Raw genomic sequence first — 15,431 nt, 5'->3', positions numbered from 1 at the left:
GAAGGTTTTGACTATTTCATTGCACCAGTTCCTCCAGGATCTTACTAATTGGCTTCTGATGTTTTAGGGGGGGGCATCAATTCAACAGAGAAAGGGCCTCCTACTGACCTGCTTCCATGCAAGAAAAGCCCCCTTCCCCGCAAAAAAGGATGAGGAAATAGGTATGTCTACCCTCAAAAAAAGAAATGATAAGTAAACAAATAGCAATATAACAGAAAAAATATCCACTTCCACAGAGGCCAAACAACATGCAAAGGACTCTTTTCTTCCTCTTGTTTCCAAGGTCAACCACTTGTTATGAGCCTCAGTTGCTCAGGGCTGCTGCCTTCCATCTTGGCGAGTGTACAGGACAGAGCTACTGAGTGCATAGTGTGGGGGCATTGTTCTCACAGTGCCTCACTCATGAACGGCTGTGTAGGAGAGAAGGTTTTATTTATTTATTTTATTGCATTTTAGATAACCCTTCCCAGAAACTAGGCTCAGGGCAATTTACGGTCATATAAAAGGGTTAGGAAAAGGTCTTTGCTTAGAAGAAAGCAGCATAGTTGTATACTACATGAGTGTGTGTGTGTGAGATGAAGAACCACATTACAGGCCAAAATGGGAATCCTTTAGGAATCAAACTGGAGACACTGGTCTTCTGTTGTGTATCCTTAACCTAGACCTCCCACTGCCATAAGATAGGGTCATTGGCTCAGGAGGTGTGTGTGTGTGTGTGTGTGTGTGTGTGTGATGGCTTCATAACAGATGGCTCTAAATCAGATTTGTAGTGTTTTAACAAGAAATATGTTCAGTGCTGAGACAACAGTTTAACCAAGAAAGGTGATAAGTCAAAAACAATTTCCTCTGCTTGACAAACAGGTTGACAAGCATTTGTTCTAGTGCTACTGAAACCTTCAAAATGTCTAGGCCTTCATCGTGGGTATGTGTTGTCCTTGGACAAAGGCCCTGTTGTTTAATACTGAGGAGAAAAATGCTGTCTCTCTCACTGCGTATGTGCATGTGTGTATATACACACACACATTCAGTATTCCTCCTGGGATACTTTCCTGCATGAAAAGACCTAAAGAACATTAATTAAGCTTCTGATCTGACGAACAGGGGTTGGAATGGGGAAGGCTGTGATTAGGGGTATGTCCAAAATTGCACAAAGACCCAAAACACACTGTGAAGGGATGGCTGTGGAAGGGAGGCAGCAAATGCTGTCAAGAAGGTGCATGCATATGAAGGATGTCCTTGTGTGCCAAGGATGAATGCACCCTACATCAACATCAAGGTTCAACAGACATCCCTTCACAGTTCTAAATTTGCCATAGGAAACTCCCTGGTGCTCTCTATGCATGAAAAGCAATCTCCTAACATGCATCTTCTCGAACAACCAGGAAATGAAAAGGTGCTTGGCACCACTGCCAATGTGTGTTGCCACCTTATTAAATAATAACGCATGATCCAGTCCACAGAGCCAAGCTAGTCTACTCAAGAATAAAGAGGACAGATCATAAGTATCCAGAATTACAAATGATTGTGTCTGGCAGCTGACAAGCATTCCTAGGAAATGACAGGCTGAAAATAGAAGAGAGGCATCTTAAGAGTGAAGGGTTGGAGAAAAGTTAAGCTACATAAACTCTTGTTGAACCTTGTTTTTTTAAAAAAAAACCAAAAAACCACCACCACCAATATATTAACCATTTGTTAAGTCACCCTCTGAACTGCAATTTGGCTCTGTACTCATAGCTCTGAGGTGGAGTATGCCTCAGTCCCATATCATATTTTACAAATTTCTGTATGCCTTTCTGGGGCAAGAAATATTTAACTAGGTCTTATCACAACAGCACTAACTGTGGCAGACATGCAATTGCTAATAAATGGCTCTGCCTTGCGAAGGGACGACACACAATAATGAGGCATCCAGGGGATGAATGGAAACTTGTAAGAAAAGGAGGCAATGAGAGATGAATCTTGGGAACTGCAAGGCAACCTCCACCCTCCCTTCTGCTTCTCTGTCATCATTCACCATTATGGCCACTCCTCACCCATATATCAGTGTCATACAGAAGGGACCCTTCACAAATGCTTCTGACAAAACAAAAATTACAATGGTCAGAAAAGCTCATACTCTCCTTGCTTGCTTTTTGTTTGAATTGATGGGGGGCTTCTGGAGTTTCATGATTTCAACTTCTGCAAGAATTGTCCTGAATGGTTTCTAGTTCAAGTCCAACATAGACTACAGAGCTACGCAACAAGGGGCATCTAGGGACATGAACTGTACAAGAGTCCAGATTCCCATAAGTCTGGTCATCCATGAAACAGGAAAAGCAAGTGTGGCCTTTTCCACCATTTGCCTAATCTACTTTGTCTCAGACCTGAAAGGAATATAATGTGCAATTCACCTTTCATTCAATATTTCCTCATTTTCATTCTTTGAGGCCAGCAGAAGTAGAGTTAAGATCCAAGACTGATCCCCTCTACTCCTCCATATTCTCTACCACATTCGCTAGTGTAGTAACACAAATTCTGAGAAGAAAATGTGAATTCTGTAGCATTAATCATGCAAATTAAGCCAGTTTACATATATTTGTTTTGCATCAGTTATTAGAATCATAGAGTTTGAAGGGAACCTCCAGGGTCATCTAGTTGCAACCCCCTGCACAATGCAAGAACTTCACAAATACCTTCCCCCCTCCACACACATAAATCCCCAGTGACCCCTGCTCCATGCCAAGAAGATGGCAAGAACCTCCAGGATCCCTGGCCAAACTGGCCTGGAGAAAAATTGCTGACTGACCCGACTCTGCTTGTGTTAGGCAAAGGAGGGGCAAAGCTATAGAGCACTTAAGTCCTGTCCCTGATGATTAAAAATCCTAATCCTTCTAGCTATTATCCAGGAAGGGATGGTAGCTCGGTTTGCCAGCTCCATCTTGGAAAATTCCTGGGGATTTGGAGGCTGTGCCTGGGGAGGACAAAGTGTCGGAGGGAGCTTGGCAGGGATGTGACGCCACAGAGGCTGCCCCAAAAGCTGGTTTCTGCAGTCTGGAGATCAGCTGCAATTCCAGGAGAACTCCAGACCCCACCTGGAGGCTGGCAACTCGAGCTGCAGATAATTGATAGGCCATCTGCATTGCATGCAAAAGGTCCCAGGAATGTCTAGTTAAAAAAAGACATCAAGGCATTTGCCAGACAACTTGGATGGTTGGCATTAATTTAAATAGACAGGTCACTGGTCTGACCATATAAGACAGTTCATGTTTTAATATTATGAGTCTATAACATGTAGGTGTCTGAACTTAAGTGGAAGTTCACAAATATTAGCTATTCACCAGAACACCTTCTGCTCTCAGTCATTCAGCAATCTTACAATACTTGGGGTGTTCCAGCATGGGAAGCAAACACTGCTGCTCAGTCCGAGATAATTTCAATGGTGTTTGTACAGGATTTCCATAAGAAGACCCTCCAAAACTAATAACCCTCACAATGCAATATGGATGCTGGATTATGCTCACTGTGTCTCTGTCGTGAACCTCAATCACAAATTTACAAAAGTATATCTATAAATAAAATCAAATTAAAATCAGTAGAAGGAAAAGATACATACCAAGATGTCCAAGCAGGCGGCTTTAAGTAGTGTGATCTGATCTGCAATGGTCAAACTTGTAAAACCAGGCAACCGTTTTGCAAATTCCACTATTTTAATAATGCACTTTGTAGCTAGTTCACTGAATTTATCCCAAAGCCCAAGGTCCAGTCGAACTCTATGATCTGCGCTAGAGTTCTGGAAAGAACAGAATGAACCAGTTATCAGCCGACTTCTGTGGTATGATGTAGCTGAAACCACATAAAATAACAAATGGAGATAGAGGCCATTCTAGAATCAAGTTCAATTAACAATTTGCAAAATTTCATTGACATTTGCTGTTGGAATCCTTTTGTTTTTAACTGTGTCTCATGTTTCAAAAATTCCTTTCACGGTTCTCTGTTGCTTATGATTACAGGCGCCATCTGCACCTAGGATAATAATGAATGTAACTATTTCCAAATTCCATTGTCATCTTTTGTTTCCTCCAGTTGTACAATGACTTCATTCAGAAGTATCTTTTTACAGTCGCAACCTAGGAATTAAAGTGAATGAAACTGGAATCTCGGTTTCTCTGTCTGGGAAAAGGAGTCAAATCTTGTCTTATGGAGCACCATTTCCATAATATGACATTCTTTTTCATACGCTAACTGTCTCAGCAAATTAGTTCTAGTTAGTTTCTTTTCTCCAGGGTTCAGCAAAGGTTTTACAGCTCTCTCAGAAGTCAATGCTTATGGAAAGAAGAACAAGCAATACAATGATGGAAAAGAACCGTGTATGTTATTGGCAGATGATCTCATTGTCTCAGGGTCCAACGTTCATTGCTTGCAAGGCATTCATCTGCCACTAAAAGATATGTAATGGTATTTATTTAAAAGCACAATGTGCAACTCTATTAGATGTAGCAAACTTTCCAGCATTTCCATCTAATTTTATCCAACTTAAATTAAAATTATCCAGTGTAGCTTCTGTAAGGGAAGGTCTGTTATACCAACCATTGAGTGTTCTCTGAGAGGGCTAACAAAACACATGGACAAGAGTGATCCAGTTGACATTATATACTTGATACGGCCAACTTTGCAGATGACATCAACATTCAGGATACTAAGAACCAAAGCAGATTGTGGAAAGTTCCAAAAGGGTATCTTCAAACCGAAGGGTCAACAACAATATGGAATATGAGTTTCAAATATGAGTGTTAAGTGATTCACACTGGAACAAAAATATTTAAACAGATACTGGTAGGGGCCTGAACTGGAAAGACATCTAGGGGTCATGGTGGATAGCTTAATGAAAATACTGACTCACTGTGCAACAGCAGTGAAAAACAACAAATTCTATGCTAGGGATTATTCGAGAACACATTGAAAATCAAACAGCCAATATTGCAGCTCCCTTGTTATAGATCTATGGTGCAGCCACATTTGGAATACTGTGTAAAGTTTTGGTCACAAATACCAAAAATAATATAATTGCATGAAAAAGATGCAGCAAAGAACCACCAAAAACGCATTCCCTATGAGGAAAGAACTGCCTCGGGGGGGGGGGGGCATGATAGAGATTTATAAAATTGATCATGGGGTAAAAACCTTTTCCCCCTATCTCCTATTATACTAGAGTTTGTGGACATCCAATGAAGTTGATGGGAAGCAGAGTCAGGCCAGACTAGGGGAAGTACAACTCCACTCCTGGCCACTAAATACCGGTTCTGAGAGGCATCAACTGTTTTGGTGTCTGTGTCCTGCTTCCAGGCCTTCCAGTGGAATCTATTTGGCTACCATGTGAAAGAGAATGCTGGATTAGACGACATTTTTTGTATTATTATGCAGTTCTGAGATCATATTACAGCCTTCTTTTCTTCTATACGTTACAACTGCTGGTGGTGTTATTTGGAACAGGAGGCCAGGGAGGGATAGCTTTCTTCCCTCCTCATGCTGAAAATCACCATCTCCAAACTCCCAATAGAGAAAATTCACAGGTATGCAGGTAAAATCAGCTTGAAAGTAGTGACTTCTGGAGGGAAGGGGAAACAGAATAGTTAACTAGTCAGTCTTTCACAGGAAGTTGCAATCCCAGTGGCTAGAAACTGCAAAAGAAGAAGATAGTTCTTTAAAATGTCTGTAGAACTGCACTAGATATGTAATTTTGTGTTTAGAAGAAAGGTTAATTTGGGCATCTTCAGACAGGAACTGGCCAGGGGTGTGCCATTGCCAGAGGTTATAAACCAGGACAAGCCTAATAAGGGGAAATGGGGCACAGAATCTTGACAGCTCTGACAGACACCAGAGGCAACTTCTGGGTGATGCCGCAAAGAGCAACATGGACCTGAGGACATCCCTGAGGCTGGGAGGATTTCTTCAGAAAGCAGGCCACCATGGTGATACATGTTGTCAGCAACACTGGTCAGGAGAGGGTTGCCCAAATTTATTTGGGGGGCTTTAAATCCCCTCAACAGGCCTGTACAGTGTACATGAGCATTTTCCTGACAAACAGAAGCTGTTTGGGGTTCCCTATGTGTTGTGTAAAGGTTTTGCTCAGGAAGAATAACAGCAGCAGGCAAAACAAGACGTTCCTGGAACAATTTCCTTCACAAGGTGCAGCCTGTGCTTCTTATGCAGGCCTCGCTGAAATGAATTCTGATGCTGAGATTTTTCTTGTGGACTGTTCCAGGACAACAAGGGGCTTAACAATCTCTGCTTTGGAAACGAAAACATTTCCTTTAGTCAGCGAGTATACCCCCTTAAAGCTTATTTCATATTTTCCTCAAGAGCCTTGGCAAAAGACTGCATAAGAGGGCGAGGACTAAGATCAAGATGTTCAGCCATTCTGGTCATAATTAAATTGAATTGGTCACTTAAAGGAAAAAATGGCAGTAACACAGAACTGCACAGAGAATAGCCTTGAGCAGGAAATCCTTCTACAATGGGGTATCCATCTGGAAAGAGGACACTGTACAAAACCAGTGAGTGTGAACAACATCTTGATGGGGATCTTATGAGCTTTCATTTACCATGCTCCCCCCCCACACACACCACTCCACCAGGAAAGGCAGACACGGCTGCTTTTAAATTGATGCCATGAAGCCTGAACAAAAATGTACATCTAATTGACTGTTAAGCAAACCAGGAGGTAGGTAGTTAGTAAAATACAATGTAAACTTGTTCTTTTACTGTCCTACTTGCAATGTCCATTGGGACTTGGATTGAAAACTGTTATGTGTTTACTTTTATGAATACTACAAACAGAAAAAAAGTGTTTTAGCAGTTTTTATTTGGTAACCTGAGCCCTTAACAGTATTGATGAAACCAAGCACATTTTTTGCTACTTTCTCAATATGGAAAAAATTAAAATGGAACACCAGCATCCATGCACAGGCTGAAAGATAAAATATGGGATTAATATATAAAAGTAGGCAAGAAGCGGAAACTCCAGGACTGGCTCTCCATGGGTTCTGAGGATTTCAAATGGGAAGACTTCAGCTGGATGTTTTACTACAGTGTGTTTACCAAGTACCTTTACCCAAAGCATTCACGCATGCAGTTTAAAGACCACACTTCCCATAATACTGCAATGGAGCACATATGGCGGAATAATACTATAATGCACCCATAGTGGCATTTTTTATCAGTGGAAAAAACCCAATCATGCTATAAAATACAATTATATTGCCATTTTAAAATTTCATTTATTTATTTATTATTTCTTCATCTAAACTGATCCCTTTTGGATTGCTTTGAGGCACTCTGATGCTTCTCTGACTCAGAATGCAGAATATAATAGACTCCATCCTGCCCTTAAGCTCTGCTTTACAAGCTGCACAGGGCTCTTAAACAGCCAATGTCATTTGATTAAGGCAATCGAACACACCCCACCAAACCAAATGCAGCCCATGTAAGATCCCTACCCAACCATTTGCCGCATTTATTTGTAGCACTGCATTTGCTGCATTTATTCGTAGCACTGGGAAAACTGAGGTTTTCAAACATTTTGCTGGCCACAAGGCACATATGACCATAAACTGTGCAGGTCTGGATTAGAAGTAATAGTTACTCTTTCTTTCTTTCTTTCTTTCTTTCTTTCTTTCTTTCTTTCTTTCTTTCTTTCTTTCTTTCTTTCTTGCTTGCTTGCTTGCTTGAACCATGGAATACTACTACATTTATCTGGGACCAATATTTGAACCCAGGTTCTCTCCTGGGCATAATCCTACCATCTAACCATTATATTAACACTGGCTAGGATGAAGTGCAGCTTGTGAAAGATGTTGTGCTCAAAAAGCCTAATAATTGGCCACAATCTCATTGAGAGCTCCATGTACTCAAAGACCAAACAAATAAAAAATCTGTGGGCCCTTTTGTATCCAATACTTAATATTATGGAGATCTCTACAACAGGGGTCCCCAACCCCAAGGCTGTAGATTGGTACAGGTCTGTGGCCTGTTAGCAACCGAGCCGTGAGTTGTATAATTATTTCATTACATACTACAATGTAGTAATAATAAGAAGATGACGATATTGGATTTATATTCTGCCCTCCACTCCGAATTTCAGTCTCAGAGCGGCTCACAATCTCCTTTACCTTCTTCTCCCACAACAAACACCCTGTGAGGTGGATGGGACTAAGAGAGCTCTCCCCAGAAGTTGCCCTTTCAAAGTCAGCTCTGCAAGAGCAATGGCTGACCCAAGGCCATTCCCAGCAGCTGCAAGTGGAGGTGTGGAAAATCAAACCTGATTCTTCTAGATAGGAGTCCACACACTTAACCACCACACCAAAACAACAGAAATAAAGTGCACAATTGTATCATCCCAAAACCATCCCTCCCTCCCACCCCTGGTCCATGGAAAAACTCTCTTCCATAAAACCGATCCCTGGTGCCAAAAAGTTGGGGACCACACAAGCAGTTGATATCATCTTAAACAAGGTGCCTTGGATCCTGGTGAATCATTCTATAGGTGGAACAGGGGTGATTTTTGCCACTTCCTATGTAGTCCTTTGATCCTCCCACATAATGGTTCCTGGGGATCCCCAGAAGTAGAAATTGGAGAAGCATTATGAGCTGCAGCAGGAGGAGGAGGTGAAAAAATAGCATTACATTGATGGTTCACTTTCTGGACTTCGTTGACCTCCTGCAAATAAATGCCTAAGAAATTCCAAATGGGAAAATGGTCCAGTAAATGTATTTGGACATATTTACATAAATGCATTTAATTGTTCACTAGCACCTGCTAGCATGGCCTTGGGTCCACCATAGCTCTGGCAGAGGTTGTCCTTGAAAGGGCAGCTGCTGTGAGAGCCCTCTCCAGCCCCACCCACCTCACAGGGTGTCTGTTGTGGGGAAGGAAGGTAAAGGAGATTGTGAGCCGCTCTGAGACTCTTCGGAGTGGAGGGCGGGATAGAAATCCAATATCATATTATTATTATTATTATTAAGTGAATAAGCACCTTAAATTGTACTTGGAAAGTATTTGGGTTTTTTTGGTGGGGGGAGGGATAAAATACTCCCATAAAATATAATAGGATTATATTCCCTGCCATAAGAAGAGGATGGTATCAGATCTTTGGTTAAGTTTCCCTCTCTGAATCTAGCACCAGTGATAGCTGAGTCACTCCCGCTCTCACCTATATCTCGCACAACTTGGGATCATACTGGCACATATTTTAGGGGATGTTTTGTTATCAACACATAAAGTTGTAATATGGATTTGTATGTTTCTTCCAGTTTGACAAACCTCTGTAACACAAATGCCACCCGACCCTCAAACTCTTTACACACTTCCTAATGCACTCCACAGAATATCTCTTACCGTAGTGTATTTACCCAGCTGGCAGAGTGAAGGAAAAGTTTCCTGGTGGGCTTTCCGGATTTTCTCTGTGAGATCATCCAACTCAGCTGTCATTTCATAGTTCTCCATAAGCTCCTGCTTCAAAGGCTCCTTCTTCTTTTTGTTCCTGTCATTTCTGACAGCTGGAGGCAAGAATGGAGGCACTTCAGACATGGTTACTTATACTCTACACTACCTTCAGTTAGTTCTTTGTTACAGTTATAAACATTAAAAATCAAACATACTGTGAACATGGAAAGGAAAAACAGAAATTTGGTGCAATGCTGATTAACAGCATGTGATCAGCTAAATCAGGGTACAAATCTGTCACCTGCGGCAGAAAGGACTTTCTTTTGCAGAAGTCTGAAGGTACATTTATTATTAAGTGTTAATTTTGATTTCAGAATCATCTTTTACTTTGTACCATCCATACATCTATCCATCCTTCCAAATATTTAACATAATTGAAGAGGCACTATTTCAGAGAAAATAAAGAGCATTCCTCAAAGTACCAGAACATACCTGTTTGCTCAAGGCCATCTTTTTCTCAGTGCAAAGATCTCTCAGGATTACCATACAACAGGCCATGCAGAGATCATCACCCCCCTTATTACAAATCCTCTTTAGCAAAACTCACAGAATGCCACTTGTTATAAACCATCTAAGGTATGTGGGCTATAAACAGCCTCCTCTTAGAGGCTGTATTTGAGTATGTAAACCTGCCTTGCTGCAATTTCCACTCCTGTATAAGAATATGCCCCTTGGTGACCAATCATCATTGTATTACCACCAAGAATTCAGACTTGGAGGTACCCTGGAGACAAACTGATTGACTGCACCAACAGCTCTTGTAGGCAAAAAGCCTCTCTCTATGAAGGGAGTGAAATTGTGGTGGGGATAGGTGCAGGGGCCAAGGCACACTGGGAGAGAAACCAAATTAATCAGGTAAGAATTTGAAGGACTAGCAATGTGAAACACCTTTTGAGGAACGGAGTGATAACAATACCATTAACACAACATATAAACTTGTCCCTTCCGCAACAATTGCATAACTTTATACCCTTGAAAGGAATCATATAAATGAATATCTTCCCCAGAACCCCAGAAAACCGCTTCTTACTTTCTCTGGCAATGGGAATCAGGGGTGGCAATGAGAATTTGCACAGAAACCCAGCAGCTCCAAGCAAAAACAAATAGAGGGTAGTTAAGTGGTCTCTCAACCCCTGAAATAAAAGATAAATGTACCGCTGCACAGTACGTGAGGCAAGTGGGGCTCCCTCCTATCTCCCAATGCATTGGGTACTGTCTTAACAACCCATATTCAACCAGTGGTTGCAGACTATACATTAAAAATGCTACAGCAGAGAATAGTTGTTCTAATGATTACGCTGCCTTTTATAATAGGACAAGCTTCGCCCATAGACATTTGGGGACTGGCAGTGAGACAATAGGTTCCTACCTGCTATTAACTTTAAGCTCCTCATGGGGCACCTTTGGTACTGCTGGGAGCCCTCCCAAGCATGGGTAGGTAAGGAAGGGGCGATGTCAAAGTCTTGGATTCTGGGACACTGACTACGAAGGCCATCATGGGCCTTCCTTCTGTTGATTCCTATAGTTGTGTGGTTCTATTATTCTGTTCTAGTCCCATTCCCTATCCCTGTGTTATCTGATCTGTGGTCAGCATGACATCCCAAAAAGCAGGCTAAGCCCTGTGAAGGACACTGGGGGGGAAAGGACTTGAAGCACTGACATCTGTTTCCTTTTGTAGTGCATGGGCGACTCACAGTACTGCCAGCTCTGAGCATGCTGTTGTCTGTTCTCCATCATGCATGTGATCTTTTCACCTCTGTCCTGCAAAATGATGTTTACTTAATAACAAGGGTGGCCAAATAAATGTTAGATGTTTGAGAGCCACAAGGCATGAACATCAGATGTCTGAGGGAGAGAGGCAGGCAAACAGATGGGGGAGGGAGAGGTAGAAAGAAAGCAACTTTAAATGCATTCTCCAAGCCAGCTGACAGGGCATTGGGGGCTTCAAAAGCCACACAATATGTGTGAAAAAGCCACATGCAGCTCACGAGCTGCAGTTTGGCCACCCTGGCTTCTTATAAGAATGCGAAGCTATTGTAAGCAGTACTGAGGAATTTGTCCATGAGGAACTAGGATGCCTCTGCTTCTATGTGCCTGTCTCCTAGCCACCATGAAATGAAGGGTGTTAAAGGAAGAAATGAAGTAGTTTCTTTCTGCCTCTCTGGTCGTTCACTGTGCATGGAGGGTATTTGCACGCTTGAAATGGTGACAGAGGTCCCAGGCACAGGTCGATGTAGGTTCATGAGCTTTTGTTTCTACAGTTATTGTGCTACAGACTCTGTTGAACATCGGATCACAAATGATATTATGCCAGCATTACCCCACCATAGTTGGGACTCTGGGATCACTCTGCTTGAAAGTTATGTCAAATCCGACCCCATTTTCAAGGAGCAGCAAGAATCCTGCAATGAAGTGCTATTTGCATATATTTCTATGAGGTGATTGACACATTTGCTAAACATGAGGGCTCAGCAGTTACTTAGCTCAATAAGCTTTGAACAGCCTGAGGAACACAAACATCTCATTTAGGGCAGTCTTGCGAATTGCTGCCAAGAACTCCCAGAGATGAGCTGATTTATATGGGAAACACCTTTTTGCTCCTTTTTCTGCTGCTGGGTAACCCTCTTGGTTAGACTCCTTTAAGGATTTTGCCATACTGAGAAAGGTTGCTTGGTATGTGTGAGCTGGGCATCTCATGTCCTGCAACATTATGAGGAATGTGAGTTGGTGAAATCCCTGCAAGCTAAAAAAACTCCTGATTGTTACTTCTTTGAAAATACAACTGTGACAGGTTACTCTCAATCAAGTTTAAGAAATCAAATCTAGTGACACAACAAACATTCTCACAAATTAATGAGCGTGACATCCAATTTTGCAGGAAGTAGAGAGGTTCTAGATTACAAAAACATTACACATGTTCCAGGAGTGTGTTCATTCAGTGCAAAAGTCAACAGCAAGACTCTTCTGCAGGCCAGGGAATTAAATAAACACACAAAATCAGTAAATTCTAAGCTAGTGTTCCCAAAGTGGCTGTAACTGCTGTGCTGTGCAAATACAGAATATGTGATTATGCTGTATATTGTATTTTATATAAGTTATATCTTCCCATAGCTAGTTATCTCCACACAAATCCCTAGTGCGAGTTCATAGCCTTTAATGAAGTCACACGAACTATGAATCTAACTATTGTATTTAATGCGCCTAGAGTAATATGTTGATATAAGAATTCCTTACTTTTATAGCCATTAAATACTTAGGACTCAAGTATTGCCATATTTCACAGCTTTCGTTGTGTGTGTTGGGAATGGTGGTAGGCACAAAGGCAGGCTGTTAAAAAGGGGGAAACACCAGAATACATTTATGCTGTATTTTTTCCTTTTATATTTTTTCTCATTTTAAATCATAAGACCAAGCCATTTGCAGTTCAGTTGTTTGCCACCACACTAGACTCATAAAGCACTGTAAATTTAACACCGACATTCCACTAGAAAGCGTAGAATAGCTAATGTAAGCCAGTGTGGATGGTTTCTTATAACTTCTTCCTATCATACTTTACATCGAGTTTTGCTTCCTCTTGATGAATTCTCAATAGGGTTGCCAGGTATGCTTTGGAAAATACCTGGAGATTTTGGGGGTGGATCTGGGAGAGGGCAGGGTTTGGGGAGAGGAGGGGCCTCAGCATGGTACAATACCATAAAGTCCACCCTTCAAAGCAGCCATTTGCTCCAGAGGAGCTGATCTCTGCCAGCTGGAGATCAGTTGTAAAAGCGGGAGATCTCCAGGCCCCACCTGGAGGCTGGCAACTCTAGTCCTCAAGAATGTGATCTGATGCTGGATTTATAGTTTTTAAAATTAAGATGACTGGCTTTGTTTGGATACATGGCCAGAATCTGAAACTGCCATAGCTTAGCTGCAGGTGAAATTACTTCTTTTTTTTTAAATCCATATTGTCCTGTGCAATTAGAGAAGACACTTCTAGTCCAGGGGTCTCCAACAAGGTATCTGTGGGCACCATAGTGCCTACTGACACCTTTCTTGATGCCTGCCAAGTGGGTGGGGGCTGGTGCTATTGTCTAGCAGGACTTTTGTCTGTCCATTTGAGATCTGACTACTTTAGCGGCAGCTGCTATGACAGCACAACAACTGCAGCTGCCACAACAGCACAATGACTGCATGACTGTCAGGAAAGTTGTATGTATGCAAGGTGATATTTTAAACAATATGTTCATTTTAAAGGCACCCAAGTTAATCAGAGCTTCTGCTTTAAATATTAAGGTCGTTTTCCCACTGAGCTTACCTCGGAACGACGTCTCTCTTCACCGCGCAGCGTCTGCGCGGATTTCCCACCAACTGCTCCGAGGCTGCTCTGAGGAACCAGGAAGTGCCGTGGCTTTTGCGTCACAGATGTAAACTGGTTTTTAGCGGTTTACATCTGCAACGCAAAAGCCGTGGCACTTTCTGGTTCCTTGGAGCAGCCTCGGAGCAGTTGGTGGGAAATCCGCGCAGACGCTGCGCGATGAAGAGGGACGTCGCTCTGAGGTAAGCTCAGTGGGAAAATGACCTAAGAGTAACACTAGCCTTTCTCTGACATTTTGTGGCCGGCTCAGACTCCTAAGGTAGCCATTTTGCAGTTATGCCCCCCCACCCCCATGTCAGAATTCCAAAGGTGCCTGCAGGTTCAAAAAGGCTGGGGGCTACTCTCCTGGACTAAAGGACCTCTTATTCATGCCTGTTTGCCATACAGAAACTTTTTTTTTCATGCAGTATGTTGCCATGGGCATTTGAAGTAAGAAGACAGCCTCCATTCTTAATCAGCTATTATGTAGCTTTGAAATTTATGGTATGTAGATGTGGTGATAACTCTGTTTATGACCTAAAATAACAAAAATAAAGTTGTTAATCAACCAGGAAGATGTTGAAAGGACAGGGCTAGATTTATTTACCTATACCTGTCTTTTCTCCCCAGTGAGTACCCAGAGCAACCTATAACACTGTTCCCTTCATTTTATTGTAACAACCACCACCTTGTGAGGTAGATTAGGCTCAGAGAGAACTAGCCCAAGGGCCACACAGCAAGCTTCAGTGGTACGGTGTGGATTTGACTCTAACTACACTGGGTGATCAATTTCACTGGACACATGGTACATATTGATCCAAAAAAAATCAAATTGCAGTGAGCAAAATGTTTTGGTATTGGACACACAACACTTTTCCCAGTTTCCATTTCCTCAAAGCTAGGTAAAGGGACTAGGATGTCTGTAGTCTATCCAGTTTATTTCAGAACTTTTTATAAATAGCAAACAGGAACACTAGAGTATGATACTGAAGTAATGCTACTGTTACTTTTAATTTTAAAAGGTATGGTGAGATCATCTGTTTAATACAGAGCATTAAAACAGCACCACAGAAACTATACAGTCTTTAAAAGACTTGTCAAAATTATTTTTGAAAGGGAGATAATGTTCATGAAAATCAGATACTCCTAACTGATGAAATGACTTCAGACAGTCTTCAGATTAATAACCCCATTTACGACCTCAGACAAATACACATGGCGCTGGTTAAGCCATAAGTCTTTCAAAAGTACTTCTGACAGGCACAGCTTAGCAATGCAAACATCCGAAATGAATCTGCACACTGATAGAGAGAGATTGATACAGATATAAATATAGACTAATATACTTAAGAGATTTGACATCTAAAATGATTGGAGGCTTTTAACATTACAATATTAAACCTACCGGTAGTAATAAATAATAAATTAAAAAGTTAAGAGTACCACACATTCATTCACCTTGTGGCTATATATAAGGACAACCACGGCAAAAAAATGCTCAACAAAATGCACCACATAAAATATTCATTTTATATGACACCTAGAATGTGGCCACATAGTAAGTTCATAGATGCAAATCAAAATTAAGGGGCTGGCACGCAACAGAATACTAAT

At 41.6% G+C, this 15,431-nt stretch overlaps 1 protein-coding gene across 2 annotated transcripts in view; it reads right to left on the bottom strand.

Moving 5' to 3' along the window:
- The window catches only part of RARB (retinoic acid receptor beta), a 476,807-nt gene that overhangs the window by 10,244 nt on the left and 451,132 nt on the right, over window positions 1-15,431 (bottom strand). For both annotated transcript variants that reach the window (XM_060248799.1, XM_060248798.1), the window contains 2 exons: window positions 9,374-9,534; window positions 3,593-3,769 (listed from right to left, as the gene is read on the bottom strand). In XM_060248799.1, the coding sequence (XP_060104782.1) occupies window positions 3,593-3,769; window positions 9,374-9,534 (338 nt within the window). The remainder of the gene's footprint in view (window positions 1-3,592; window positions 3,770-9,373; window positions 9,535-15,431) is intronic.

The sequence above is a fragment of the Heteronotia binoei genome, chromosome 10, assembly GCF_032191835.1.
Source record: "Heteronotia binoei isolate CCM8104 ecotype False Entrance Well chromosome 10, APGP_CSIRO_Hbin_v1, whole genome shotgun sequence".
Taxonomy (NCBI): domain Eukaryota; kingdom Metazoa; phylum Chordata; class Lepidosauria; order Squamata; family Gekkonidae; genus Heteronotia; species Heteronotia binoei.
Note: the sequence above shows the minus strand (reverse complement) of the source record. Positions and strands in the feature narration are given on the sequence as shown.